The following is a 26985-nucleotide window of genomic DNA, read 5'->3' on the forward strand; positions in this document are numbered from 1 at the left end:
TTTTATTTTCAACTTTGGCCATTTTGGTAAATGGGACAAATAGAAAGGGTGAGTCTCCTGAACGGAGACACAGACAGCAATTAAAACCTGACAGGTGTTCTAATCCCTCTCCACTCTATCCAATAAAAAATAAAAATAATTTTGCCTTTAGGTATACTTAAATTTTATTTATTTTTTTGGCGATTAAAAGGAGAGCGGATGATATCATAAACCTGTTAAACTGTAAAGAGCGTGAATAAATACACAGGCTAGCAACCCGAAGGAACTTAAAGTGGTTGTAAAGGTTTGTCTTTTATTTTCTAAATTGGTTCCTTTAGGCTAGTGCATTGTTGGTTCACTTACCTTTTCCTTAGATTTCCCTTGTTTTTTTTCTTTGTTTGAATTTCTCACTTCCTGTTCCTCCTCAGTAAGGTTTCCACCATCATCTGAGCGGAGAAAAGTCATTTAGAACAGCTTACTGAACACCTTACTGAGGAGAGACTGAAAGTGAGAAATTCAGACAAAGAAAACAAAGAAAAAAAACATTTATGCTCCGTACACACGATCACTTTTTGTCATGAAAGCAAAGCGCGGTGACGTACAACACGTACGACGGCACTATAAAGCGGAAGTTCCATTCGCCTTTGGGCTGCTTTAGCTGATTCCGTGTTAGTAAAAGACGATTTGCGCTTTACTGTCTGTTACAGCGTGATGAATGTGCTTACTCCATTATGAATGATAGTTTTACCAGAACGAGCGCTCCCGTCTCATAACTTGCTTCTGAGCATGCGCGGGTTTAAAAACGTCGTTTTAGCCCACACACGATAATTTTTTACAACACAAAAAATGACATTTTCAAAAACGACATAAAAAATGGAAGCATGTTCGAATTTTTTTGTTGTTTTTTTTCAGAAGACGGAAAACGATGTCAAGCCCACACACGATCATTTTAAATAAGGTTTAAAAAATGTTTTTTTATTTCATGCCAAAAAACTACCGTGTGTACGCGGCAGGAGATGGGAAATCGAAGGAAAAGGTAAGTGAACCAACAATGCACTAGCGTAAAGGAACCAATTTAGAAAATAAAAGACAAACCTTTGTAACCACTTTAATGTAGTTTATTGTTTTTTTATTTTTTTTATTGGCTTTTAATGTTGTGGCTTTACAGGGTGAATTTAGCAATACATCTTTTTCTTTTATAATGGTTTTGTGATGCTCTACTGTTTACTATTAAGTGTTTTGGTGCTAAGAAATTTGGATTAAGTGCATTTTGGAGAAAGAAGGGTTAATGTGACCAGGGAGGGTGAATGAGGAGGAATGAGAGTGAGGCTGAACCTAGGGAAGTCACAGGGAATGCTGTATCTGTCAGAGGGACAGCAGCTTGCACAGACGGAGACATATTGCTGAGCAGAGAAGAGCTGGTGAAAAATCAATTGGATTCCCTGGTCACAAGGTACTGTTGTGGAATTTCCTTGTGTGACTTCACAGGAAGGATTTGTATGGGAAACCGTATTAATACAGTGTTTGGAGATAAAGAAAACCAACATTACAACCCCTCCTTTCGCTGAAAAATGACAACAAAGGCACCCAGAGAAATGTATAGTAATGGCAGTACAAAAGGATTCTTCTGGGATAATTGCAGGGCTTTTATTCTTTTGCACAACTTATTTTTCTCATGGTGGCCATTTTTATTAAGGACAGATGAATTATTATTATTATTATTCAGGATTTATATGGTGCCAAGTTGCCAACAGTTTACGCAGCGCTTTACAACATGAGGGCAGACAGTACTTTAACCACTTAAGACCCGGACCTTTAGGCAGCTAAAGGACCCGGCCAGGTTTTGCGATTCGACACTGCGTCGCTTTAACAGACAATGCGACGTGGCTCCCAAACAAAATTGGCGTCCTTTTTTTCCCACAAATAGAGCTTTCTTTTGGTGGTATTTGATCACCTCTGCGGTTTTTATTTTTTGTGCTATAAACAAAAATATAGTGACAATTTTTAAAAAAAATTCAATATTTTTTACTTTTTGCTATAATAAATATCCCCCAAAAATATATAAAAAATAAATGTTTTCCTCAGTTTAGGCTGATACATATTCTTCTACCTATTTTTGGTAAAAAAAATCACAATAAGCGTTTATCGGTTGGTTTGCGCAAAATTTATAGCATTTACAAAATTGGTGATAGTTTTATTGCATTTTTATTAATTATTATTTTTTTACTACTAATGACGGTGATCAGCGATTTTTTTTTCGTGACTGCGACATTACGGCGGACACTTCAGACAATTTTGACAAATTTTTGGGACCATTGTCATTTTCACAGCAAAAAATGCATTTAAAATGCATTGTTTACTGTGAAAATGACAATTGCAGTTTGGGAGTTAACCACAAGGGGGCGCTGATGGGGTTATGTGTGACCTCGTCTGTTTACAACTGTAGGGGGGTGTGGCTGTAGGTGTGACGTCATCGATTGTGTATCCCTATAAAAGGGATCACACGATCGATAACGCCGCCACAGTGAAGAACGGGGAAGCTGTGTTCACACACGGCTCTTCCCGTTCTTCAGCTCCGGGGACCGATCGCGGGACTCCAGCGGCGATCGGGTCCTGCGGTCCCAGAGCTTCGGACCGGGTCGCGGGTGCGTGCCGCGGGTGCGCGCCTGCGACCCACGGCTGGGTACTAGCATAGGACGTACCTATACGTGCATGTGCCCAGCCGTGCCATTCTGCCGACGTAAATGTGCAGGAGGCGGTCCTTAAGTGGTTAACAAAAAAATGTAATACAGGAGGAATCAGAGAGCCTTGCTCCTTAGAGCTTACAATCTAAGAGGGAGGGTCAAGAGATACAAAAAGGTAATGAATCCATTTCCCTATACTTCCTGGAACTCTGGGTCTGTCTATGTGACAGTGCACATGATCTGAGAGGGAAAAGGCATTGGTGATGTAGACTAGCCAGGATGCATCTATGAGACCAGGGCTACCTCACTGAACCAGGAAAAACAGTAATTGTAAAAGTAAACTAAATGCAACAAGTGTTTGTTGACTAAGTTCACCTTTTGGGGAAAAATAATAAATGCACATATTTTGACAGAAAAAAAAAAACATGGATTTATTATTTTTCCTAAAGGAGTCTGCAAAGCATTGCACCCTCAATCAGTTGATCAGGTGTGTAATATCAGGCTCCTACAGATAAGTCCTAAAGCTTTCAGCCCATACTTCTGTATGGGCTGAAAGATGTAGGGCTTGTGAATGAACTACAAGGGTGCTCATCAGCACCCTCACAATTAATTGAGAACTACAAGTTGTCTGCCGTGATGGAGGATTGAAGTGTAGTTTTCTTATTCACAGATCTCTGTTGTGCAGGTGGAGCCTCGCACAGACGAGCCATTTCTAAAATGTGACTGGGTGCTGGGAGAAGAACCCCTGCCTGTTGTCACCTTGCTCCAAAAGGTGGGCTTATCCTTTAAACACTTCAGCTCTGGAAGGATTTACCCCTTAATGACCAGGCCATTTTTTTGACATTCGGCACTGCATTGCTTTAACTGACAACTGCGCAGTCGTGCAATGCTGTACCCAAACAAAGCGTCTTTTTTTCCCCACAAATAGAAACGTTATTTTGGTGGTATTTGATCACCTCTTCGTTTTTTATTTTTTGCGCTATAAACTAACAAAGACCAACAATTTTGAAAAAAAAAATTATAACACATATCCAAAAAAAAATAATTGTATTCATCAGTTTAGGCTGATATATATTCTTCTACATATTTTTGGTAAAAAATAAAATAAAATCGCAATAAGCCTATATTGATTGGTTTGCTCAAACCGTATCGCGTCTACAAACTAAGGGATAGATTTAGGGACTTTTATTTATTTAATTTTTACTGGTAATGGCAGCGATCTGTGATTTTTAGCAGGGCTGCGACATTGCTGTGGACAAAACTGACCCCAAATGACACTTTGTACTTATATGAAGATGACTTATATGAAAGTATCCTGTTCTCTTTGTGTTGCTTCCTTTATGTGAAATCTCTGGTGTTGTTGCTAGTCCCCTTGCTGTCCTATTAAACACTGACCACACCAAGCAGGAGAACACACTGTGGTCAGTTCTCTAGCTATGCTGGAAACTCAGTGTAATCTCCTCTAATGATCAGTCCTGACATGCCCCCCTGCACAGTCATTCACTGGCAAGTTCAGTGTGCTGCTGCTTCTCAGTCAGTTAACAACACATATCAAATGTTGTATACATACATATATATGAAATCTTAATTTCAGTTACACCAAATGACTGAGTGTGATCCGTGAAAAAAATAAATAAAAGATAAATAAATCAGAACAAAACAGTCCTCTATTGTGACCACACACAAATAACAGTCCAAAAGTGTAGAACAAACTGCAAGGTTGAAATGAAGAATCCCACATGGATGTGACCCTCTCTGTGAAAGGATAGAGACACCACCACCGATGTAAGGGGGAGGCTTACCAGATGGTGTTGATTTGGTGAGGTTTATACCACCTAAGTCAAAACAGGCTTATATAATCAGTCAGCAAGATGTATCCAGCTGGTCCTGAATCCACATATCAGTCGGCACCACAAATTCCAGTAAACACCAATAAGTGTAAAGACATGTAGTCTTGTTGGAGCCAGAGATACAGTAACCACATAACATGCATAATGGGGAAAAAAAACCTCACATATTGTAATACTGTACAAGGTAGTATTTATTAAAAAGATTAAAAAATGAACACTCACATTTGGAAGAACATCATAGGCATATCACAAAGTGCAAGAGCGATGTGTGTGAATGGGTCCACCAAACGCATTTCAACTAAACAGTCATCATCTGGGGTCAGATGATGACTGTTTAGTTCAGTGGTTCTCAACCGTCTAGTGCCGTGACCCCTTGATAACATTTCCCAAGTTGGGGGGACCCCTAACAGTAAAAAAATTTGTAGTGTGGGTTGTCAGCACCCAAGGCAAAGCAAGTAATTTGCGCCCCTAACCCTTACATTTGTGAAGTATTAAAACCCCTTATGGTACATTTTAGTATGTATCACTCTTTGTTCTCCTTTCTTTCCCTTTTATCTCTCTATCCTAATTTCTTATTTTTTTTCCCCCAATCTAGACGTCTTTCTTGCTCTTTCTCTTAATCTTTCTCTCCCTTTTTATTTGTTGTTCCCCCTCTTTTCCTTTCCTTTCAATGTATTCTCTATTTTTATTCCTTCCCCTTGGGGGTGGGGAGTTGGGATGAGTGGCAGTGCTGGTGGGAGAGTTGGGATGAGTGGCAGTGCTGGTGGAAGAGTTGGGATGAGTGTCAGTGCTGGTGGGAGAGTTCTGATCAGCCAACTTGGGTGCTCTTGATCAAGGTAATTTTCTGATCTGAGAACTGTAGTGGGGACTTTTAATGGGAACTATAATCACAGGTAGTGTTACTCACTATGTCTCACACTTCACATTCCTCACCAGTCAGCTGACCTAGAGTCTCTGCCCCCCCAGCCATGTTGTGAACTGAATGGGTGGCTGCAAAGAGGCTGAGTGGGTGGCTGTGGGCTCCAGGGACAGCCCTGCTGGGTGGCTGCAAAAGAGGTGCGGGCTTCAGGAACAGCCCAGGATTTGGTGACCCCTGGCAAATCATCATTTGACCCCCGAGGGGGTCCGGACCCCCAGGTTGAGAACCACTGGTTTAGTTGAAAGCGTTGGGTGGACCCTACAGTCCATATAACATGGTTTCCTATGGAACATGTTCTGTAGTGCAAATATGCAAAAAGCAGTAAAAATGCATAGGTGTGAATCCAGCCTTATGCAGCTGAGAACAGAGGGAATGCGATCATTTAAAAAAAAGGTATTTATATTTGTTTTTTATAGCTATACAAAAAATGTTTGCCTTTCTATTTTAAACTGAATGGGTTGTTTTACAAGGTGGTTGTTCACTTTTAATATAGTGAATGGAGACATTAAAGCAAAACTAAATGGTTAAATACTCACCTTTACAAAGGTCCATGCACCAGCATCTTCTCCTGTGTACCAGTTGTCAGCCATCTTCTTTCAATATAGTGCAGCATTATTCTGTTATAAAAAAAGAAATAAATATACATAAATAAAAAAAAATGTGTATGTGTGTGTGTATATATATATATATATATATATATATATATATATATATATATATATATATATATATATATATATATATATATATATATATATATATTTATTGTGAGGGTGGGACTCTGTGCTATGGGAAAGATTGCTGGTTTACGCCATATGTTGGAGAGAAAGACACACTAATTATACAGCTGTGTGTTCAGCTATTTAGTTGTGACCTGACTATAGCTCAGTGCCCCACCCTACAGACAGGAAGTCTGTGCTGGGAATCAGGTGAATTCCCAATCTCTCTGAGAGGAGTCAGAGATGCTGTATGGAGACAGCTAGTGCATGCATATCTGCAGGAGGCAGATGTCATTTGAGGATTTAGCAGCAAGACGCTGATCAGGAGAAAGCTAGGTTTGAGCTTATCTCTGGGAAACTGTTTGGTTCTGAGGAACAGAACTGGGGCCTAGGCTAAAGGCCTGAAACAGCCGGATGGCAAGTGTGACAGCCAGGAGGCTAAACTGTTGATTTGGCAAGATACAGGAATGGTGGAACCCCCTGCGAGGGCTGCTATTGTATTTGTGAACTTTTATGCTTTTAAATAAAAGTGGGCTACCAGGCCCTTAAAAACGCAGTTCTGGATTGGCGTACTCACTGGAAATTGCATCTATCGCTGGAGTCTAATAACCCCAATCTTCATATACATACATACATACATATATATATATATATATATATATATATATATATATATATATATATATATATATATATATATATATTACAGACCAAAAGTTTGGACACACCTTCTCATTCAATAAGTTTCATTCTTTCATTCTTTATTTTCATGACTATGAAAATTGTAGATTCACACTGAAGGCATGAAAACTATGAAGTAACACATGTGGAATTATACATAACAAAAAAGTGTGAAACAACTGAAAATATATTTCATATTCTAGGTTCTTCAAAGTAGCCACCTTTTGCAGCAGACACATCTCTAGAACTGTTAAGAGGAGACTGTGTGAATCAGGCCTTCATGGTAGAATATCTGCTAGGAAACCACTGCTAAAGAAAGGCAACAAGCAGAAGAGACTTGTTTGGGCTAAAGAACACAAGGAATGGACATTAGACCAGTGGAAATCTGTGCTTTGGTCTGATGAGTCCAAACTTGAGATCTTTGGTTCCAACCCCCGTGTCTTTGTGCGACGCAGAAAAGGTGAACGGATGGACTCTACATGCCTGGTTCCCACCATGAAGCATGGAGGAGGAGGTGTGATGGTGTGGGGGTGCTTTGCTGGTGACACTGTTGGGGATTTATTCAAAATTGAAGGCATACTGAACCAGCATGGCTACCACAGCATCTTGCAGCGGCATGCTATTCCATCCGGTTTGCGTTTAGTTGGACCATCATTTATTTTTCAACAGGACAATGACCCCAAACACACCTCCAGGCTGTGTAAGGGCTATTTGACCAAGAAGGAGAGTGATGGGGTGCTGCGCCAGGTGACTACCTCTTGAAGCTCATCAAGAGAATGCCAAGAGTGTGCCAAGCAGTAATCAAAGCAAAAGGTGGCTACTTTGAAGAACCTAGAATATGAAATATATATATATATATAATTTTTTTTTTTTTTTTTAATTGAGCACTGCTGTAGCCACACAGTGGATTTTCCACACATTTTTAAATATTGGTCTATATATAAAAACATAACTCCAAGATATTCTAATAAACTATTAAATAAAAGTGTCATAATTGTGTAAGTATGTTGATAGAAAACAGTATGAAAACTAATCATTCAAGTTATGTAACACATACCAAAACGGGAAAATCTGGTCTGCATAAAAACTACACTTGAGTTCATTGTGTAAGCCATGTATTTCAATGACACTGCAAAGAAAATATGAGCTGGGGGGAAAGTTGCCAAGTCATTCTGACATGCAATTTCCACTCATGCTTACTTTTTACTATTACTGAAGCATATTTGTTTTGGTTATCATTTAAGATTTTCTTGCTTTATCTGCCTTTTAACTACAACGTGAGTTTGTTGAATAGATTGTAGGCGGGTTCATCCTAATAAAAATAAGCAGGTAGTGGTTCATTCTCAGAAGACAGACATTTTCACTAAAGGACATCGAAGGGCAAACTAAGAAGGTAAGAGAGATAGATCCCTTTTTTAAAAATGCATATATTCTTATAGTGCAGCATTATTATATAGCATTTATTCACACTATGGAGCTTACTATGTGATGGCTAGTTATTGCCCATCGGAAAATATATAGTACTAAACATAAAATAAACCCCAAAAAAATACTGCTGTAATGATTAACTTTATGGTTACATTAACTAGAAACTGATTACTTCAGACTAGAGTATGTTACTGTGGTTATAATGCAGAAATATGATTGTGCATATTGTTACATGATTATTCTTAACCAATTTATGACCACCTAGCATATTTATGCAGCAGCAAAAGCATGGGCTTTAACGCCCACATGCTGCACATATGTGATGCTGGACAGACAATGCAATCCCAGCACAGAGACCAAGTTGTAAAAAACAGCTCTTGGTCCCCCCTTTTGATCGGTAGCCAGCGAGACCAGCTCCTGGTCATGTGACCACTGTAACAGCTAGTCACAGTGGTCACTTGATCGGCTGATCATCCTGCTACCGGATGTTCAGAACTTTTGAAAGGAATACTGGGTTAAACATGGCTACAGAGATCCACTACACAAGCTACTAGCCAGGCCTTAAGAGTTACTCGCCACCAGTTGCCCCACCCAACCCCTTTCCCGCCCATAATTCTGCCCGAAACACGCCCTAGTAAATTATCATATTTTATTTATCACAGTAAGATCAATTAAATATGTTTGCTGGTATTGGTTATTTATTTTTTTCCTTATTCAGTGTAATAATTAAACTGAATAAGTAAAAAAAAAAAAATAACCAATACCAGTAATCAGCAATCTTATTTCATTGATCTGACTGTGATAAATAAAATAAGGGTAAAATATGATTGGCTACTATAGGCACTGTACACATCATTACTGCCATGTAAAGTAAAGAGCTAATTTACGGACCTAAGAGGGGTGTTGATGGCCAGGTACCTGTCTATAGTCACAGTCTACAGACTAAAGATGGAGCTTGGGGTCAGAACCAGAACAAAGCAGGCCAAGAACAGGCATCTGTTGAAATCACAGCCGATGCTGATGGTGAACAGAAAGGTGAGCAGTCCCACCACTATATCAGCCAACGACAACGAGACCAGAACATAATTGGTGGCATTATTTAGAGTGCTGTTGATGGCCACAGCCTAGCAGACCAGGGCATTCCCCACAATGGACAGGACTGTGATGATTACCTCCAAGGCAATGTAAGGGGCACTTATTGCCATTTCCACTACTGGTTAAGAAGATCACATAAGGAGACAGTTGGAGGCATGTGTGGGTGGGAAGATGGATCCCCTTCTAGGAGGACTCAGCAATCATTCAGCTGATCAGAGATGAGCAACAGGAATGTAGCTCTTTATGTAGAAGGTACCCAGCTGTCACAGTCCCTGCAGGAATGATCACAGCGACCCATGATATGTAGCCAGTCATAGGGGACATTCCTGGATCTGGGCTTTCGACACCATGCACTCAGCACTCTTCTTCATGTGTCTCCAGAGCCCCAGTGGGAGCGCACTCTGATCCTGGGAAAGTGAGCCACCTGTGCCACTTACTAAAAGAGGACATCACCCAGATCACAGGGGAGGCAACACACCATCCAGGGACAGCCAATCCGAACAGGAGGAGCTCTGTGCAGACCCCTTTCAGCATTTCACGCGCATGGGACCCCGCCCCACCCCTCTGTGCTATATGCCTCTCCTATAGGTCACTGCAGCCCTTACAGCTACCATACAACAAGCCCTCCCCCACCTCTTATTGTGTGGAGAGCGGTCACATAGTGATCACACAGATCAGAGATCATAGACTCCAATCATAGCACACTGACTGCCTGCCTGATTCTCCTATACTCCCACATCACTGGAATCATTCACTATGGGCTCCACACTCGCCCTTATCTTATTTCCACTCACCAAATGTGAACAGGAAAGTAGAAATTTTGAGGGCTGTGCTATACTATGAATAAGTAATTCATGCAGAAAATACTAAACTCACAAAATAAGAGCGTTCAGCTACAAAAGTATAGAATGTTTAGTTCATAATCATGAAGACATAAATATTCGATAGGTGTAATAGACAAGTAATTGGCATACCAACCGAGCATAACCACTTTCCTATCGCTGTATGTTTATGAAGAGCAAAGTGGTGGGTGCTTTTACTGTAATGCCATTTCTAAGCACTGCAGAAATCACCTTCCTATGGCCAGCACGTTGGTGATGGATGTAATTAAACTTGGTCGGTCCTCCGATGGCTCACATCAAAGGCACAGTATACACAGCCAATCCAAGCAGCGTGAGGACCAATCACAACAATTACCTATGTAAACAGTGTGCTGTTTGTGTTGGACAGCCTGTCCCTTTAATCAGTGCAGTTGTCATTCGAAAATATAATACAAATACACTACAACAGGTCACTTCCAGATTTTTATTCTGTTGTACGAGAATTTTCGGATCTTTAGTAAACTCTTAATTTTCAATAAAGGATTAGCATGCAAAAAAAAAATATGTCCAACAATCTGAACGTGTGTACCAGGCATTAGGCTAGGTTCACGCTATTGCGGTTACCCTGCAGTTGCAAAGGCATAATTAACTAGATTATGCCTTTGCAACTGCCCCCTTCCGCCACCTACAAAAGTTATCCAGCAGCTCTTAACCCACTTGGATTACTTTTATTTTGCTCAACCAAAAATGCAGCTGCAGCGATTACCCAGATATCACCCTTTCCATCCATGGATGTACGAGTATGTCCTATAGAAGGGGAGGGGTTAAAATAGTAGAAAGCTATGCATATTTTTCAAATTTTCTGACAACTGCAAATCTCACTAGGTTTAGAAAGCCTTAATTGTAATTAAAGATAGTTGCATCTCAGGTAAATAAACTTCCTAAAATTGAGTATTGCAAATGTAGTCTACATCATATACAGTAATAAAACAAGTGAGCAAAACACAATGGGGGTCTAACAAGTAATATTTGTGTTTGTTATTTTAGATTTGCAATGGCGAATGAAGCAAGACCTTGTCCTTGTGAATTAGGAGATCAATTTGATTATAAAGGCCTTGGAGAGGAAGTACAAATTGAGCACATAAAAGCATATGTCACCAAACCAAAGACGACCACTGATAAGGCCATAATTGTGGTACAAGATGTCTACGGATGGGAACTAACTAATACCAGATATATTGTTGATCTGCTTGCTGAACATGGATACACGTAAGACAAAAATATTAATTTTTATTCTTTGATAATATTTTTCTGCCTTCGTATATAAAGCATACTGGGGTGGGATGTTAATTTCTATCAAGGGAACAGAAGGATAGGGCATAATAAAAACAGAAAAAGTAGTCTCCATGGAAGAGGAGCAGAAAGTTGGCTAGATACAGAAGAGACACAGTTAATTACAAATGCAAATGTAATAAGGTAGCACACTACCGTTAATTACGGTATGTAAATGAAACATAAATACCAATTTCCAATAAAATACCAGCAATAGGGAAATATATAAACAAACAGTCCACATTAAATGTCCATCTCTTTCCAAATCTGGTGATTCCTAAAGTGAAGTGCAAATTTCTATTCTAGATATCACCTTCAAAACATACACAACACTACTGTTAGAAGTTATTTTACTTCCAGATTAGATGCAGATCAGTTGTAACAAACATTTATTCCCCTCTCTAACAAAAGACTACACAAAAGACTACGCTCTTTTTTTGTTTATAGCGCAAAAAATAAAACTTGCAAAAAGAAAGCTCTATTTGTAGGAAAAAAAGGACGTCAGTTTTGTTTGGGTACAGCGTCGCTTGACCGCGCAATTGTTAGTTAAAGCGACGCAGTGCCAAATCGTCCGAGGCTGAAGTGGTTACAATTATACAAATTGAATCCTACTTAAAGCATACATTTAATGAGTGGATAGATATCACAATTTTTATTCACATGTATGTGATCCTTAGGGATCAGCACAAACTTTCATGGGTCACCCCTTGGTATTTTATTTGTTAGTGTTTTTTGCCTTTTATAATTTTAATAGTTACACTATATTGTGCTTCTGTTTTGTTTGAGCTTACTATGTTGTGTATAGAACTTTAAAGTACCTGTTGTTCTAGCACTCAACCTGTGGTCTGGGGCCAGAACGTGGCACTAACTAAGCAGCCCTTTGAGGTTCCTGCAGAGAGTGGCATGGATTTTGGTGCTTTACTAAAGCCAGTGAAAGGAAAGATATTATTTCGATTGGCTTCTAATATTTAATTTTTTTTGGTTTCATTGTGTCACACTATCTTACTTTTTTGTGCTGTCCATCCCCCCTCATTGGTTTCTATGCAGAAGTGAGCCTAATTTTGCACTTTCCAGCTTTAGTAAATAAATCCCATTGTGTACTTAAAAGTGGGGTATGCCTGTATAGGTAGTGCTGTATGTCACACAATATCCATCAATAAAAAAAAGTTCTAGGCAAAAGGATTAAACTCACTTGTTTAATATAAAAATATCAAGTTTTTTTTTTCCTGCAAACCATATCAATAGAAGTCTTTTAAATAAAAAAAAAATTCTACTTTTAATGCTTGCATTACATGCTTGTATGGGTATTTTCACAGTGCTGTCCTTGCTGATTTTTTTGTTGGACAAGAACCATGGAAAACAACAAATGATGGGTCAACATTCTTTGCCTGGCTTGAGACCCGTCCAGCTGATAAAGCATTCAAGTAAGACATCTATCTATCTATCTATCTATCTATCTATCTATCTATCTATCTATCTATCTATCTATCTATCTATCTATCTATCTATCTATCTATCTATGTTAGTGTTGTGTAGATACTTTAGGTTCAGGACTTTCCAAGTCACTGACTGACCTGATTGAAAGTTTGCAGCAAGTGAAGTCAGATTGAGGTTATAACTTCACACTTCTTTCGGGTTTATGAGTGATCAAGTATTGAAGTCAAAAGATCAGCACACAACAGATTTGCAACTACCCTTATTTAGAAGTAGGTTAACATTAGCAGCTTATGTATTTCCCTTTTTTTTTCTCCATCTAGTAAAACCAGATGAGCAATTTTAATGGATCGGGCTTGTTTGAAGCCTTGCGGTCAGCTTCTGGCTTCTTATATCGCATAAAAACTCAGTAAAATCTTTCTGCAGTAATTACTGGGAATTTTTTTCTCCAGTCCACATTTTGCATGCTTTAGTTCCCCCTGCTGTAGTGTAAATAATAATAGAAAAATTATATTTAGGACATCTAAAACAGAGGGCGATACCCAGAATGAAATAAAACATTGTGCAAATTAACGTTCCAATGGTTTCGGTTGTGTTGACCAATTAATTGAAAATGATTGAAATTATTTAAGAATGTGCATGCTGCAGCTCTAAATGTAAAATAACAAACACAGTTTGGCTGTTTCTAGAATGGCAGATTCTGAATTGTGTTCTATGTAAGTGTCAGGGCAGGTTCACACCTGAATCACACAGGAACCATGTTCCTGTGCGATACAGTGGGGTCCGATTTATTTATTTTCAGCCCATTCATCTAAGATTACACTGGATTGCACAAAAAGTAGCTTTTCAAAAACACACTGCACCGAATTGCATCCCCACTCTCCTCCTACAGGCCCCGTACTGCACTGCCATCTTCCATTTGTACATTATCAGGAGGCCAGTTGTTTCTTTCGGGTTCTTGCAGCTGATCCCTCGATGACATGCTGCAGTGCCTGCTCATCATTTGTAGATTGCTTCCGAGTAAACTTTTGTTTGATAAATCAACTTCATTTGCACTAGGAGAAAAGATTAAATAGCATGTCTGAGCCCCCAAAAACACAATCACTACATCTCTGCAATAGGTATTTAGGTATTATAGGATCCGATTTGCCTGTTGACGAATTTGTGCCATAGTATCAGTGTGTATGAACTGCTGTAGGGGGATGATAGAGAGAGCTGACAAACTGCATAGGGAGAGACTACGTGGAACAGTTATTAAATTGTCAGTTGCTTCTGTGAATTGCAGTGGTGGAGTACATTATTTTTGTGTGCAAAAATTGTGTGAACAAAAACAACCTCACATTATCACTCATTCACAGCACTCAACCATCCTCTTAGCAAAGAAAAAAAAATAGGTATAGACCTGACCAATAACTCCTCAGAATGGCAGGCAGGCCTTAAAGCAAGGTCACCTGTACTCTGTAACATTTCGAGAATTTGCCCCTTCTTAACTAATGACACCACAAAACAACTTATTCACTCTCGCTTTATTTCCTGTCTTGACTACTGCAACTCCCTTCTTGTTGGCCTACCTCTACACAGGCTTCCCCCCCTTTAAGTCTATCAGGAATACTGCTGCTTGACTTTTGCATGGAGCATCAGACCGATGCTGCAGCTGTCCCCCGCCATCTCTGCACTGAGAACCGAGCCACAGAACATCGCCAATGGCTCGGTTCTCACAGATCCCTGTGGGGAAAGCTACTGACTGTCAATCAGCATCTCACCTCTCTGCTCCTCCACGCTCACTGGAGCGCTGAGCTGTGGAGGGGTGGGGAGAGGCTGTTTCAGCGTCAAAACAAAATTCTCTCCTGTGACCCATAAACTTAAAAAGACACAGAAGTTGAATTTATCTCAATTTTACTTTGGCTAAATTTGGTGTTTTTGCTGGGCTGCAGTCATCTGAGCTGCAATCTATATTTTTTAAGACTTCTCATGTCCTCTCTAAACCTGGTGGTTAATTACTCCTGCTTGCTGTTGGAAAAATGTTTCAGCAATAGTGTGGGAGGGTCAAACGCTGGTGTTTTGAATGTGTCAGGACCTGGATCACCTGTTAGTGGTACTGTGCTTCCCAGAGAGGAAGGTTATAGTTTTGGTGTCCACCGGCAGGTGATCCAGATCCTGACAGAATGTTTATCTGCCTAAGCCAATCCCTGGGAGGCTGACCTAGAAGATGTGGCTGGGGAGAAGTTAAATATTTGGGAGGAGCTGATCAGTTTCTCTCTTTCCTGGGGCATCTCCTGGGAGGAGGCATGTGTGTGTTCCAGGGAGGCAACTGCGAGGCCTCAGAGGTGCATTGTGCTGGGGACTTTGAAAAACTTGCCTGTGGAAGCTTGGCTGAAGAGGTACGACATTTCACTTGTAACTCCAGGAGTATAAATAATCCTTGAGGGTGAGATGCCAGTAAGTGGTTTAGAAGGACTGTGGCTCCTCTCATAGGGTTACAGAATTGCCAGGCTGTCCCCTCTCTATCAGCATTATCTTGAGGCTGCTGCTAAAGGGCCTACCACTAATAAAATAGTTTTATGTGACTTGGGTCATGCACCATCAACCTTCCTGCCTGCATTTTTGTCTGAAACCTGCAATAAATCGTAAAAAAAGGCCTCTAGACTGGATCCTGAGTTTGTCATGGTGCTTCTGTGATTTGAAATAAGGCAAACAGCCCCTGACCAGGTAAAGGAGACCCAAATAATTATCATCACTCCTTCAGGGGCTATCACTACAAAAATTGAAAAAACCCTTCGTTACAAGTTTAGAGGATGCCTTAAAGGAGTTGTAAAGGTTTGTTTTTTATATTCTAAATAGGTTCCTTTAAGCTAGTGCATTGTTGGTTCACTAACCTTTTCCTTCGATTTCCCTTATAAATGTTTTTTTTTCTTTGTTTTCTTTCTAAATTTCTCACTTCCTGTTCCTCCTTTAAAGCTGTTCTGGCTGACTAACCCCCAGCTAGAACAGCTCAGATGATGGGGGGCAAGCTTACTGAGGAGAACAGGAAATTCAGACAAAGAAAAAAAACATTTAGAAGGGAAATCGAAGGAAAAGGTTTGTGAACCAACAATGCACTAGCTTAAAGGAACCTATTTAGAAAATATAAACAAAAAAAACAAAAAATTAAGCTTTACAACCCCTTTAAAGCTGTACATGGTGTTATGAAACTAGCAACAAAAATCCAACAAGGAGTGCCTTGAACAAATTGTTCAGATTTTAGGAAAGTGTCTTTTTTATTAATGCTATAAAAAGTTTTGGACTTTACCTTACAGATAACAAGAACACAATACTATACACAACTTTTAAATAACACCCGCACTGACAAAAATATGCTGGGTGCTATTGCTGAACGTGTTAGGTGTGTAGTTGTCATGTTGGCTTCAAAAAAATTACGGGTCACTGAATAAGAATAAGTATCCAGATCAGAGGTTCTGTCCTGAATTCAGTGTTATAGATCAGTGATAACAAACATTTACAGAAAGAGATTAGCAATGGAAACATTTGTTCTTTTTTCTTCTCAGATTTCCCTTGATAGAGAAACTAACATATTATATGACATATGTATGATTTATTGAAATGGTTATATATTTACAGGCAGGTCGATGCTGTGCTAAGGTATCTAAAGGAGACATGCCATGCCACCAAAATCGGCATTATTGGTTTTTGCTGGGGAGGAATTGTTACCCATTATGTAACTCTCAATTATCCTGAATTGAAAGCTGGAGTGGCATTCTATGGTAAGATTTTTCATTAGTCATCAATGAAATACTTCAATTAGCTACATCATATTTTTCCTATCAGTGGTACAGGTACCTCTGAGGCACTTTTGACAAGTACTGGGAATAATTTCATGCTAAATAAAAAAATATCCTTTATGACAGTGGTCCCCAAAGTGAAATGCACGAGCCAGTTGCAGCCTGCTGGCTTCCAATTAACTATCCTCAGTGATTGATGAGAAGGCCCTGCATGCAAGGCTTTATCATTGCACACTGGTGGAGCTACTGTGCAGAGTAGCAGAGGGTACACAGTGTGTGTCAGAGAAGACACATGCAGGGGTTGATTTACTAAAACTGGAGAGTTTAAAACACCTAACGACGCTGAGCAGCAACTAAGAATTCACAAATTTGTGAGCACATTGATTTGTTTATGATTTATGTACATCATGTCACAGATAGTTTATGGTATTTTTGCATTAAAAGTGAGTGCACGGATTGTCTTTCACTTTCCACATGCAGGGGTTGATTTACTAAAACTGGAGAGTGCAAAATTTGATGCAGTTCTGCATGGTAGCCAATCAACTACTAATTTCAGTTTGTTTAATTGAGCTTTGCAAAAAAATAAAAAATCTTGGAAGCTGATTGGTTTCTATGCACAGCTGAACAATATTTTGAACTCTCCAGTTTTAGTAAATCAACCTCAAAGTGTAGGGCCATATACTGTACATTTGTAAATTTTCAGGTCAAACTCGCACACAGTATCAAGGCAGACACAAATACAGTGTCAGGGTATACTGTATCTATACACACATACACACTGTCAGAGTAGACACATACAGGAGCATATTATAAAGCCGTAAATATGACATTTACTGCAGGTGAATCTACCAGGTGCATGTGCTTTAACTCCTTCAGATCCGCGCTATAGCCGAATGATGGCTACAGCGTGGACCTACTTTGCCGGGAGGCCGTCAACAGACGTCCTCCCCTTTATGCACCCCTTGCAGGGCGTGTACGGTGCACGCTGTGATCACCGAGTCACTGAGACTCGGGTGATCACAGATCAGAGTAAGGGGCCGATCCTGGCCCCTTACCACGTGATCAGCTGTCAGCCAATGACAGCTGATCACGTGATGTAAACAGAAGCTCAGTAATCGCCGGCTTCTGTGTAAGGGACATCGGTCCTGAAGAGGAAGAGGCACATCCGCCTCATCTGTGCCAACCAGTACCCACAGTGCAAAACAGTGCCACCTATAAATGCCCACCAGTTGTGCTAATCAGGGCCTCATCAGTGCCACCTAGCAGTACTGCCTATCAGTGTAAAAAAAAATGGTGCCTACCTGAATTATCAGCTACTGCCACCTCTCCTGGCCTGCCACCATTTCCACCTTCTGCCAGCTCTCCTGGCTTATACCTGTGTTCTGGTTCGGTAGAGGACATAATACTTTGTATGTGTGGCCTATTCCATTGTTCTGCTTTGTGTCTACACATTTGCAGCTTATTCCAGTACTCTGAACCTCGAAAATATTTGTTATTATTGTCCTTCGGATAATACACTCTGGGGGTTATTTACGAAACGCAAATCCACTTTGCATTACAAGTGCAAACTACAAGTGCAAAGTGCACTTGGAAGCGCAGTCACTGTAGATTCGAGGGGGGACATGCAAGGAAAATAAAAAACAGCATTTTAGCTTACACATGATTGGATGATAAAAATCAGCAGAGCTTCCCCTTATTTCAGATCTAGCCTTCAGATTTACAGCAAGGGCACTTCCAAGTGGACTTTCAGTGCAATTTCAAGTGCACTTTGCGTAGTTTGCACTTGTAGTGCAAAGTGGATTTGCCTTTCGTAAATAACCCCCTCTGTTTATTTCAAGATGAAACCTGCCATATCTCTCTCTCTAATTTTGCAGCTTAATCAAGCTGTCAAATCACTGCAACATTTGTGGCTATTGTCTAAGAGAATTGCCTCTAACATTTATTTTAGGATAAAACCTGCCTTATTTCTCCCATTTACATTGTAGCCTTACCAAGCTGCTTCCATACTGTCCAGCCACTGTACACAATTTGTGGCTATTGTCTCTGAAATAACACACTTGATTTATTGCAAAAAAAAGTACCTTGTCTTTCCCTCTTATGTTGTGACCTTAACAAGCTGCTTATTTACTGTCCTGTAACCAAACAAAATTTGTGGTTCTTGTTTCTCAGATAATACACTCTTTTTTTTTTTTTTTTTATAAATCTCTTTATTAATATTCCATTTTCCATACAAAAAAATCAAAACATACATATACAAACACATTTCACCTTTTACAATAACATCTGCTCTTTCTTGAGCCTCCTAACAATTCCACTAACATTCATTTCATCTAACACAATTACCTTCTTTGCATTCATTTCCTTCCCTTCCTTTAATGGTGTGTTTAACCTCCCCTTTTACCCTATTTATCCTGAAGCTGTCATAGGGTTTTCTATCCAACTTGCCCATACTCTCTCGTCAGATAATGCACTCTAATGTCTATTGCAAGATAAAATCTGCATTGACTCTCCCTCATTCACTGCAACCTCAACAAGTCCCTTACATGTCCCTTACATACTTTTCCAGCCACTGTTAATTTTTGTGGCTATTCTCTCTTGCCTGGTTTCTTCCTATTTGCTGCCTACCTAAATGCTTGCTTGCTGCACCGATGCTAGGCATATTCTATAAAACACATACTTGAAGTAAAATTTCGTAATATTTTTGGAAAAATTGGGGATACAGGGATGGTAATTTTGAAGCCCTTAAGATTTTTTTTAGCCCTTCCACTTGGTCATATATTAATGTCAATAAAGAAAGTATTTGTCTGCAAACTGTACCACATACCAAAAATGACACATAGTTGACCTATGGAAAACTATTGTTGAGTCTTATTGACACATTTTTGTAAATAATAGGAACATCTGAAAACGTGACATGGTTTACAGCAGATATGCACAAAAGAACACACACGTAAACTATCTTATGTTCTTATTTTTTTTAAGGAACAACACAACTGGCCTTTTACAAACCCTTGCTTAATTTACTATAGCAAGTGAAAGCAATATCCCCATGACAAAGTGAACATTGCCACTGCCATTGCTGAAAAAATAACAGATGTGTAAATATATGAAAATCACGCATGACTATGCTGCCATGCATGGTCCCAAATGTAATGAACATTCCATGTTTTCCCAAGACTGTGCATTGTGTACAATCTGAGCCTTTTTTTTTTTTTTTCAGGCCTAGTCCGCGAAGAAGGAGACAAGTATGATTTGAAATGTCCAACTTTATTTATCTTTGGAGAATGTGATCCACTTATACCACTTCAACAGGCAAGTTGGTGGTTGGTGTTTAATATAAACTATGTTTTGACAAAACACTATTTACTGCTGTTGGATTTGTTGGGATAAAATGTAGAAATTGTTAGAATGAGAGAAGCCCAGTCAAGAATGAGTCATAAGACAATGTAAATCTTAGCAACTCAGGGTTGATGTTGGCTTAGATTTGGTTACTTGTTAGCTAAAGGTCTTGGTAGGCAAAATCAGCAGAGAACTGCTAATACTGGCTAGTTTGGTACAAAGGTCCCAAAGCTGAGGCTCAGGAGAGTAAGGATGGGTACATGAAAGATAAAGTGTGGACCAGCTGTTAAGGGATCAGCAGTGATTATGTCACCAGCAATGACACCAATCAGCAAGGTGCTAGCCCTGAAAGTCTTTATCAGAGCCTCTAAAGCCCCTTTCACATTGGACAGAATCCATTCTGATCAGCAGGGGATCTGCTCAAAGATCCTAAGCTGATTATAGCAGACCCGGCAGATGACATAACCATGTCCACAAGGACAGAACCCGCTCTGTTCTGTGGGCAGCCGGGAGTAAACAGACTCTTCTGTCCGTTTACACCTGACTACCCTCCGATCTCATCTGCCTAAACCTTAAAGGAGAGATCACTGTCTTTTTTTTTTTGCAGACTGGATCGGACCTGGAGGTAAGCAGGTGTAAACAGACACAAGTCTGTTTACACTCACCTGCCCATAGGGATGCATAGACCATCCGATCAGGTCCACCTGAAAAACTGACAGGCGGACCTAATCGGATAGCCGAGTGAAAGGAGGGGCCTTATGGTGATAAAGACTTACAGTAATGCAGCCAAACAACTCCCATAGCATGGCCTTATGAAATTCCCTAGCTGATGAAAGATAAAAGTACATATGGGATATGGTGCAAATTGAGAATGAAAACAGGAAATCAGACGAATAAATATTTAAGGTAAAAAGGTGCAAGGAGATACCAACAAAATGCAACTGCCAGTTGTAACAACTGACAAAAAAAAATGAAGGCACTGGCAATAAATGACAAATGCCAGACTGGGTACTCAGGAAATTAGTAACAGGAAGGTAACAGCATAAGAAAACTGGAATAAAACAAAGTACACACTAGACAGTGGTGGCTGCATAAAGATGATAAGCAGGAACAGGGGATATGAGATGAGCAGAAAACAACTAAAGTGATGAAGTACTATCAGATTCTGTTAGGAGAAATCAGACCTTTTAACCACTTAAGACCCGGACCATTATGCAGGTAAAGGACCTGGCCAGTTTTTGCGATTCGGCACTGCGTCGCTTTAACGGACAATTGCGCGGTCGTGCGACGTGGCTCCCAAACAAAATTGGCAGCCTTTTTTTCCCACAAATAGAGCTTTCTTTTGGTGGTATTTGATCACCTCTGCGGTTTTTATTTTTTGCACTATAAACAAAAATAGAGTGACAATTTTGAAAAAATTTCAATATTTGTTACTTTTTGCTATATTAAATATCCCCAAAAAATATTTAAAAAAAACACGTTTTTCCTCAGTTTAGGCCGATACGTATTCTTCTACTTATTTTTGGTAACAAAACCGCAATAAGCGTTTATTGATTGGTTTGCGCAAAAGTTACAAAATAAGGGATAGTTTTATGGCATTTTTATTAATATATATATTTTTTTTACTAGTAATAGCGGCGATCAGCGATTTTTTTCGTGACTGCACCGGATATGGCGGACACATCGGACACTTTTGACACATTTTTGGGACCATTGTCATTTTCACAGCGAAAAGTGCTATAACAATGCACTGTTTACTGTGAAAATTACAATGGCAGTGAAGGGGTTAACCACTAGGGGGCGCTAAGGGGTTAAGTGTGCCCTAAGGGAGTGATTCTTACTGTAAGGGGGCGTGGCTGGACGTGTGATGTCACTGATCGTCGTTCCCTATAACAGGGAACAGGCGATCAGTAACACTGCCACAAAGAAGAACGGGGAAGGTGTGTTTACACTCGCCTCTCCCCGTTCTTCAGCTCCTGTGACCGATTACAGGACACCGGCGGCGATCGGGTTTGGCGGGTCCCGCGGTCACGGAGCTTCGGACCCGTGGCTGTACACTTAAAGGGAAACGTGCCTATACGTGCCTGTGCCCAGCCGTGCCATTCTGCCAACGTATATCATCGTTAGGCGGTCCTTAAGTGGTTAAGCAATTATACGCGTCATGTATTTTAGGCTGCTGTGTAGAAAAGAAACCTGAGTAACTTTTAATGTAAAGTAAAAATAAATTGAATGTAAATGTTTGTTTTAGCCTTCTGCCACTCCTTGCGATTCCCTACTAAAGTATCAATGAATGACCCTGAAATACTTACCCATTAGCCTGAGGTAGCCCACACTAAGGGTTCGTTCACACTGCCCTGGACAGTTGTTGCACACTAAACTCTAGTGGTTTAGTGTGCAGCAGTTGTCTGTTCTGGCTGGGTTATTACTAGAAGAACACGCAAAATATTTGCTTGTATGATGACATTTCAGCATGGTTTGCCACTACTTGAAAAAGGCTTGTAGGCAGGTGCAGATGCAGTCTGCTGTGTACACTTCAGGTGACACTCAACTGCAGCAGCAATGCAGAGGGAGAGGAATTCATGAGGAACATGGTTCCTCTATGGTTTCCTGAATCACTGGGGCAGAAATCTAATTGGATGCTGGCTGCCCATGTGACTTTGGTGGCCATCTTAGGTGTGGCAGAGTCTATTTAAGTCCCTGGCCACTGGGTTGTGTGCACTTTTTGTGAAAGGGTGGTGTAAGGAAAGTTTATCGATCTGTTAGGGACAGTACTAACAGTAGGGAAAGGTTCCTGACAAGGAGGAAAGGTGAAGGGTCGCATCGCTTCAGGATACCTTCCTGATTGGGCACGAGGCGGCCAGGCCGCATTCTGTCCCCTTTCAACAGACGCTGTTGGTTCGGCTGGAAAAAGATTGCAGCTCTCAAAGCATCTGAACCTTCATGAAAGCTCCCGCCATACTGAGAACTAACAGTGCTGGCTCTGCACAAGACTGTAGAAAGAACACTATACTGGACTGCCGCACACATCAAAAGGCGTCTTTATTGTAGAAATTAAATAAAATCAAATGCAATACAATCAGATCATATGTGGAAAAAACAAGGACAGGTGGCTAACGCGTTTCACATCATTAGATGCTTACTCGTAGCATGGTTCGGCTGTAACCTGTGTGTCCAGAAGGGTAGATGTTCCACCAGATTGTTGTGAACTGCTGCTGCATTACTTCAATAGAAGTTTTCTACTGTACCTGATTATGTGAATTATTGCCACCTCACCACGCTACAGACTAGCAACTACTGCAAAGAAAATTTATCACACAAACACCATAGTACAAGATTACTGCACAAACTGTAATTTGATATGAAACATTTACTGATATGTCTGTTCTCTCTTCCTTTCAGTTCAGCATTGAAAGTAGGGATGAACAAACCAAATAGTGATATACAAAAATTTCACGCAACTTTGACAAATTTTTAGAGTATATTGTACAGCCACATTACAGGAAAAAAAAATCAGAATATAATCAGTTCTGCATGCATCCTTGTTCAATGCAGTTTTGTATTATTATTATTATGCAGGATTTATTTAGCACCAACAGTTTGTGCAGCGTCTGACAAAATTAAGGCAGACAGTTACAGTACAATTTAATACAAGAGGATTCCAAGGGCCCTGGTTATGTACATTTTACAATCTAAGATGGAGGGTATTATAAGCACAATACTGACCTTTCTATAAAACTCTAGGTTCCATAAAAGCAGAAAGCAATATAAACATGAATGCCCATCTTTGTAAAGATCTTCTTTAGGTTTTAAGTATACAGCTAAAAGTGTCTGGGAACAGGGTTAACCGGTTAAGACCCGGACCAATATGCAGGTTAAGGACCTTGCCCCTTTTTGCAATTCGGCACTGCGTCGCTTTAACTGACAATTGCGCGGTCATGCGTCGTGGCTCCCAAAGAAAATTGGCGTCCTTTTTTTCCCACAATTAGAGCTTTCTTTTGGTGGTATTTGATCACCTCTGCGGTTTTTATTTTTTGCGCTATAAACAAAAATAGAGCGACAATTTTAGAAAAAATTAAATATTTTTTACTTTTTGCTATAATAAATATCCCCAAAAAATATATAATTTTTTTTCCCTCAGTTTAGGCCGATACATATTCTTCTACCTATTTTTGGTAAAAAAAATCGCAATAAGCGTTTGTCGATTGGTTTGCGCAAAATGTATAGCGTTTACAAAATAGGTGATAGTTTTATGGCATTTTTATTAATATTTTTTTTTTTTACCACTAATGGCAGTGATCAGCGATTTTTTTTTTTTCATGACTGCGACATTATGGCGGACACATCGGACACATTTTTGGGACCATTGTAATTTTCACAGCGAAAAATCCTTAAAAAATGCACTGATTTGTGAAAATGACAATGGCAGTAAAGGGGTTAACCACTAGGGGGTGCTGTAGGGGTTAAGTGTGACCTTGTGTGTGTTTCTAACTGTAGGGGGCGGGGCTGGACGTGTGACGCCAGTGATCGTCGTTCCCTATATCAGGGAACAGACGATCACTGACATTGCCACAGAGAAGAACGGGGAAGGTTTGTTTACACTCACCTCTCCCCGTTCTTCAGCTCCTGTGACCCGAAGTGGTTAAATTCACCAATCTAAACAATTATCCTAAATAATGTGGTTAAATACAGCTATCCAAAGCATTTTTATCCTAAATTGTGTATGTGTTTTTCTAGGTGGAATCATTGGATCAAAAGCTAAAAGAGCTTTCAAAAGTTGACTATAAAGTAAAGGTATATCCAAAACAAAATCATGGATTTGCACACAGGAAGAAAGAAGACATTAGTCCTGAAGATAAACCTTACATTTTAGAAGCAAGGAAAGACATGCTGGACTGGCTAAAAAAATATTTTACTTAATTATCATTATCGTTTTAAGACACTTGATATGCTTATATAGAATGAGTCAATCAAAGTGGAAATACCATGATGTTCAAGTGTATTTTTCAAGAGTATTTTTTTTCTCATAAATAAACAATATTTTATGATTTTCATGGATCTAGCTCTTTAACCACTTAAGCCCCAGACCATTTGGCAGCCTAAAGACCAGAGGACTTTTTGCAATTTGGCACTGCGCTGCTTTAACTGGTAATTGCACAGTCATGCAATGTTGTACCCAAATCAAATGTGCCACAAATAGAGCTTTCTTTTGATGGTATTTGATTGCCTCTGCGATTTTTATTTTTTGCGATATGAATGGAAAAAGACCGAAAATTTTGAAAAAATATTATATTTTCTAATTTTTGTTTTATAAGAAAAATCCAATAAACTCAATTTTAGTCATACATTTAGGCCAAAATGTAATCAGTCACATGTCTGATAAAAAAATAAATAAATCAATAAGCAAATATTTATTGGTTTGCACAAAAGGTATGGCGTCTACAAACTAGGGTACATTTTCTCGAATTTACACAGCTTTTAGATTGACTGCCTATCCCGCCCCCCACCCCCACCCCCAAATGACCACATTTTGGAAAGTAGACACCCCAAGGAAATTGCTGAGAGGCATGTTGAGCCCAATGAATATTATTTTTTTTTGTCCCAAGTGATTGAATAATGACAAAAAAAAATACCTATCACAGTTTCGTAGACCATAAAATGCAAAGATAGCACAACCCCCAAAATGACCCCATTTTGAAAAGTAGACACCCCAAGCTCTTTGCTGAGAGGCATGTTGTGTCCATGGAATATTTTATATTTTGCCACAAGTTGTGGGAAAATTACAAACTTTTTTTTTTGCACAAAAGTTGTCACTAAATAATATATTGCTTAAACATGCCATGGGCACCCCAAAATACATTCTGCTGCTTCTCCTGAGTACGGGAATACCACATGTGCTGGACCAGACTTACCATTGTGCTTGACTGGGCTCAAGCCCATGGGCCCCGCCCAATAGGCCCCCCCCCCCGGGCAGAAACCCCCCTTTTTTTATTTATTTTTCATTAAAAAAAATGTTTTTATATATATATATATATATATATATATATATATATATATATATATATATATATATATATATATATATATATATATATATATATATATATATATATATATATATATATATTTTTTTTATTATTATTATTATTAAAGGGCCCAGAGGTCTCCAGGGCCCCCGGATGGCAACCCCCTTTTTTTTAGGTATATATTTTTTTTTATTAAAGTGGAGTTCCAACCACAATTAGCATTTTTTAAAGTCCTTTTATCCTGCATTTTTATAATATAAATCCGGTCACTTACTATTTTACAATCCACCGCCGATCCGCATAGATATTCAAAAAAGATTATAAAGTTTATAAAACTATGTCTACACCGTTGTCATTTTGCTTGTGGGCATTGTGAAGCCTACAAGCATTTACTTCCTGGAAGTCTTGGATGGGGAGTGAAAATTGGACAGCGCACTGCATCCTGGGAAATTATGACACACATTTCCCAGGAGCATTAGAGGGAGATGATGTGAGAATCATAGGTGATTTCAAAGGCAGATTTCGTGGGACCGCATAGCAACAGGCATTTCCAGATGAGTAAAAAAAATATATATTTTTATTAACTTTTTTAGGTCTAATGAGCACAATAATGAAAAAAAATTTTGGGGATGGAAACTCCACTTTAAAGGGCTCAGAGGTCCCCAGGGCCCCATGTGGCGACCCCCCCTTTTTTATTTATTTTTATAAATGTTTATTTTTGTTTATTTTTTTATTAAAAGGACCAGAGGCCCCAGGGCCCCGAAAGGCAACCTCCCTTTTTTTATGTATTATTTATAAATGTTTATTTATTTAATTTTTTTTATTAAAGGGCTCAGAGGTTTCTTTTTATTAAAGGGCCCAGAGGTCCCCATGGCCCCGGATGGCTACCCCCTTATATATAT

At 39.5% G+C, this 26985-nt stretch overlaps 1 protein-coding gene across 2 annotated transcripts; it reads left to right on the plus strand.

The window, feature by feature from the left end:
- The first annotated feature begins 1323 nt into the window (after positions 1-1323).
- CMBL (carboxymethylenebutenolidase homolog) lies at positions 1324-25111 on the plus strand. 2 transcript variants are annotated; one of them, XM_040353117.1, is made up of 6 exons: positions 1324-1432; positions 11224-11445; positions 12825-12932; positions 16561-16703; positions 19942-20033; positions 24795-25111. In XM_040353117.1, the coding sequence occupies exons 2-6, from the start codon at positions 11231-11233 to the stop codon at positions 24975-24977; spliced, it is 741 nt and encodes a 246-aa protein (XP_040209051.1). In that variant the 5' UTR covers positions 1324-1432; positions 11224-11230; the 3' UTR covers positions 24978-25111. The 2 variants fall into 2 exon arrangements, with proteins under 2 accessions (XP_040209051.1, XP_040209052.1); XM_040353118.1 differs by lacking the exon at positions 1324-1432 and adding an exon at positions 8093-8225.
- Positions 25112-26985: the final 1874 nt, after the last annotated feature.

This window comes from Rana temporaria, chromosome 5, assembly GCF_905171775.1.
Source record: "Rana temporaria chromosome 5, aRanTem1.1, whole genome shotgun sequence".
Lineage (NCBI taxonomy): Eukaryota > Metazoa > Chordata > Amphibia > Anura > Ranidae > Rana > Rana temporaria.

Excerpts from the sequence above, each read along its gene's own strand:
- CMBL (XM_040353117.1), top strand. The coding sequence starts at position 11,231 with ATGGCGAATGAAGCAAGACCTTGTCCTTGTGAATTAGGAGATCAATTT. Across the intron at positions 11,446-12,824 it reads CTTGCTGAACATGGATACAC|TGCTGTCCTTGCTGATTTTT; the intron begins GTAAGACAAAAA and ends GTATTTTCACAG. Across the intron at positions 16,704-19,941 it reads AGCTGGAGTGGCATTCTATG|GCCTAGTCCGCGAAGAAGGA; the intron begins GTAAGATTTTTC and ends TTTTTTTTTCAG.